The 1,778-nt window shown below is 61.3% G+C and overlaps 1 protein-coding gene across 1 annotated transcript in view; it reads right to left on the reverse strand.

Annotated features, from left to right (window-relative positions):
* LOC104622409 (PH and SEC7 domain-containing protein 1-like) overlaps positions 1-1,468 on the reverse strand; it is a gene marked incomplete at both ends in the record, with an annotated part of 1,825 nt that extends 357 nt beyond the window's left edge. Inside the window, 3 exons of the mRNA XM_010289175.1 lie at positions 54-197; positions 823-967; positions 1,311-1,468. Coding sequence (XP_010287477.1) covers positions 54-197; positions 823-967; positions 1,311-1,468 — 447 coding nt within the window. The remainder of the gene's footprint in view (positions 1-53; positions 198-822; positions 968-1,310) is intronic.
* Positions 1,469-1,778: the final 310 nt, after the last annotated feature.

Here is a 1,778-nt window from a genome sequence, read left to right on the forward strand (position 1 = left end):
GCCAAGGCAGGGGCAGAGGGGCTGGGGGCAGAGGGGTGTGTGTCCCAGCTCACCTCAAACTCCAGGTACTCTTCCTTCTGCTTCAGCTCCTCGTACTCCTTGCCCTTCACCTTCTTCTCGGGCAGTGAGGAGCGATGCTCCAGCAGCTCCGCTGACATCGTCTTGAACTTGGTTTCGTGGCTTTTCACCTGCTCCTCCTGGGGAAGGGTGGCACTGTGTCAGTGCCCGGCTCTGCCCTCTGCTCTGCCCCCAGCAGTGTGAGCCAGCCAGGGCAAGAACAGGTTTTTCCCCTCCTAGGACCAGCCAGGATCTCAGCTTCTGCTCCTGGGTTAGTTGGTTGGTTTGGTTTTTTAAACGGCAGGCAAAAAGCACAGGCCCTTGGGGGCAATCTGCTCCTGCCTCGCAGAAGGCTGCCTGCAATCTTAAAGCAGAAGAATTTAATACCCTCTAAAACTAGGCTGGTGGGTTTTTTTAATCCTTTCTGCTCTATGAATAACTACCCTGGCATGCGCGAGCGCCAGCTAATCCCCCCGGCCGGTCGCCTTTCAAGGCCCTGGCCCTGGCAGGATCCCACAAGCCGTGGTGTGGGACCACGATCTCCTCCACGGTCTGACTCCATTGTCTGTCTCCGGTCCCCACTGCCAGGAACAAGACCTTGCTGCCCGCTCCCAGCCTCAGCACCCCCTTGCTCTGCGTCTGCCTGGACATGGTCCCTCAGCCCTGTACCCCACGGGGAAGCAGCCAGGCACGTGGCACCATATAGGTCCCTCCACAGGGTACAGTGCCACCATCAGACCCGGCTGCCCCCACGCCATGGCCCACCTGGGACAGCCTGGTGCAGGAGCTGGGCAGCAGTGGGCGGCTGAACTTCTTCTGGGAGCCGATGGCCGCAGGGAAGGGCGGAGCGGAGAACATGGCTGCCACCACATTGATGCGCGTGATCCACGAGTGCATCTGTTCAGGGTTCCTGGGGAGAAAGGCCAAACCACAGATGGGCTCTGTGTGGCACTATCTGTGTCACAGGCAGAGGGACCTGCCCTGCAGACGAGATCCGGGTCCCTAGGCCTGGCCCTGGCCAGCCGCGGCACTTGGGGCTCTGCCCCCAGCAACTTGGGCCATCACAGGCCCATTGGAGTGGGAAGAAGAGGAGCTGGGCAAAGCACAGTGTCGACACCGGGTCCCCTTCCTTCCAGAAAGGGCCAGGACAGGAGAGCGCAATGCGTCCCTAAGCCCCATCCCACCCTCCACCCTGGGCGCAGAAGCCCCTGCGCCCCACCGTGGGGCCCAGCTGGTGATCCTGGGGGACTCACTGTGCTTGGAAGAGGAAGACCCTCCAGTCAGCTGTCCTGAGGTAGAAGACGTTGGGTCGCTTGCTGTAGTCAGACGCCCGCGTGGCAAGCGAATGGTGGATGCTAATAGCATTCTTCAGCTCCTCTTCTGCCAGTGCCTTCCCTGGCTTATACTCCTCCTGTGAATCATGGGGCGTTTCAGAGCCAACCTGGGGATGCACCCCACCACGTGGCAGCTCTACGAGGCCGTGGGGACTCCAGGCAAGTACTTGCAGCGGTGGGGCTTGGACATCACCTTCCACCAGGCTATGGCAGGCTCTACCTCCAGCTCCTGCTATAGCCATGGGGAGATGCTGCACAACCCGGGCTTGGCAACAGCACAGTAGCTGTTCCCCACTGCCCCGCGGCTGGGCAGCGTGTGTGCCCACGGGAGATTGGATTTGCAGCCCAACGCCCCTCAGGGCAAAGTCCCTGGTACCTCCGCTCCGC

Source organism: Phaethon lepturus, unplaced genomic scaffold (assembly GCF_000687285.1).
Source record: "Phaethon lepturus isolate BGI_N335 unplaced genomic scaffold, ASM68728v1 scaffold29286, whole genome shotgun sequence".
NCBI classification, from domain to species: Eukaryota; Metazoa; Chordata; class Aves; order Phaethontiformes; family Phaethontidae; genus Phaethon; species Phaethon lepturus.